Genomic DNA, 2,246 nt, shown 5'->3' with positions numbered 1-2,246 from the left:
AAATTTCTATTAATTAGTTACCTTTAACATTCTAAAACAAGATTGCGTAAATCTTTTTGATTGACGTGGCAGGGTCCTTGCCCTTTATGACAACCGCACAGCTGTGGCGGCCACGTTTCGTCGAAAGATAATCATACATAAACGACAAAATTTAACTCCCATCATACATAAACGACAAGTGTAACATTTCATTTCATGCATCCTCTCGTTTTCATGCCACCACGTACATCGCACATACAGTTGAGTCCGATTTTTATAAATTATGAACTAAGATGGAGGCCTCTCGGGTTTAAAATATAAGTATCAAATAATTAAATCACTCAATTCAAAATATTAGTTTAAAGATAAAAATAAAAGACACGTACCAATATAACTTTTTCTTTTTCTAAAACATCCTTATCTATGGAGTGGATGAGTAGGATAAAGAGTGAGTGAAAAAAGATATTAGAGAGAATGAATGAAGAAAAAAGGATGAGATATATATAATTAATTAGGGATACAAATAAAAAAAATGCATTAAATGATGGGATAAATTTGAAGTAAAACTTGTAAGAAAATGAAACGTCTACCAAGATTTAATACTTATATTCTCAAACGAAGGGATTATATATGTTCATTTTAGCTATACATTAAATATACTACTCAAAATGGTGATGCATGTGTTAGTTTATAACTTAGTTTTCTTAATTTACTTAAATATGTGAGAGGGCTGTGTTAGTTTAATTAATGATTATGAATATGGGATTTGGATAATAAATTGACATGCCAAAATGGGGAAGCATTTGAGTTCAACTCTCTTCTATTATCAGGTGCTTTTTTGAGTTTGCTTAAATAAGTATTTATAAATATATTTTACATAAATCAAAATAAAATTTTTTATATATATTTATTTTGTATTACGTAAATCATAATTAAAAAAAATGATATCCCCAACAAATTAAAAAAAATGGTATCCCCAACAAATGCTAGGATAGTGGGGTTGGGTAATATATCTTTTCATTCACCGCAACCGCACAGCTGGTCCGACAAGGGTACGTTCAGAGAAAATAGTTAACGAAATTCTGCCAAGGATTCTTGATTTAAACCTCAAATAAATATGGGGTCCACAAATGACCTCACATCCACAAAATTTTAACATCATTGTACGAACCTAATTAAAAGTTTGAAAATGTTATTATTTTTAATCCAACGGATCGGATAAAGTTCTCATCGGACGCCAAAGTTTTGCTATATCTTTTTGCATTCATAAGGAAATACCTAAACGATCCCTGCCAAGAATCGAGTGTGCCTATAAATAGAAGCTTCATCCTCTCATTTCCACACAACTCCATCAGACAAACACATACAGAAACCTTCTGATCTCAAGCAATGAAGGCTGCCTTGCTTGCCCTGTTCTTCCTTGTCTTTGCCTTCACATCAGCCAAAGCAAGTATTTTGGTTGACACCGAAGGCAACGCCGTCAGAAATGGTGGCTCATACTACATCCTTCCAGCACGCCGGGGAAACGGCGGCGGCCTCAGCCTTGCGGCCATCGGCGGCGAATCTTGCCCTCTTACCGTTGTTCAAACTTTGTCCGAACAATCCAACGGTTTGCCCACCAGACTTTCTTCTCCTTACAAAATCCTTTATCTGCCCACAAACTTTGATTTGGACTTCACCGTCGTTGCACCACCAAAGTGCGCAGCCCAACCGGCGAAATGGACGATCGTCGGCCGAAAAGAAGAGAATAGGCAAGTGAAACTAGCGGGACAGCAAGACACCGTACGTGGTTCGTTTAGAATTCAGACACATCGTGGCCTGACCTACAAGATTGTGTTCTGTGAGAGTGGTGAAGAGTCTTGCAGGGCTCTTGGGCTTTCCAACGATGACAAAGGACACAGAATTTTGTCTATTAACGATGAAAATCCTTTCGTTGTCGTGTTTCGTAAGGCTCAATCATCTGCCGCATAAAGGGTGGACTGCACTGCGTTAATGCTGAGGAAGCCACTGCATGTTGCAAGACTTTACATAACTCCTTGCACGTAATAATAGAATAATGGTTCATGTGTTTTCCTCTTCTACCTCTGTATCTGAAGCCTAACATAAATAAAATCATGTTCCAAGTGGCTTCCTTTTCTCTTTTTTCTAGCTCTTTCACTACTATATATATATATATATATATATAAATATTACGTTTGAAGCACTATTACAAAAAATATATTTAACAACGGTTAAAATGAGTTTTTCATGATGGTTTTAAGAGCGAC

General features: G+C 36.2%; 1 protein-coding gene across 1 annotated transcript; it reads left to right on the top strand.

Moving 5' to 3' along the window:
• The first annotated feature begins 1,368 nt into the window (after nt 1–1,368).
• Nucleotides 1,369–1,950, top strand: LOC114747359 (trypsin inhibitor DE5 alpha chain-like). Its single transcript, XM_028935679.1, has one exon. It carries the CDS (start codon nt 1,369–1,371, stop codon nt 1,948–1,950), a length of 582 nt encoding a protein of 193 aa, XP_028791512.1.
• Nucleotides 1,951–2,246: the final 296 nt, after the last annotated feature.

The sequence above is a fragment of the Neltuma alba genome, unplaced genomic scaffold (assembly GCF_004799145.2).
Source record: "Neltuma alba isolate B1F8T4 unplaced genomic scaffold, ASM479914v2 tig00005276_pilon, whole genome shotgun sequence".
NCBI lineage: Eukaryota > Viridiplantae > Streptophyta > Magnoliopsida > Fabales > Fabaceae > Neltuma > Neltuma alba.
The sequence above is the reverse complement of the archived record's forward strand: the minus strand, read 5'-3'. Positions and strand labels throughout refer to the sequence as shown.

Coding starts and splice junctions, on each gene's coding strand:
- LOC114747359 (XM_028935679.1), top strand. CDS start 1,369: ATGAAGGCTGCCTTGCTTGCCCTGTTCTTCCTTGTCTTTGCCTTCACA.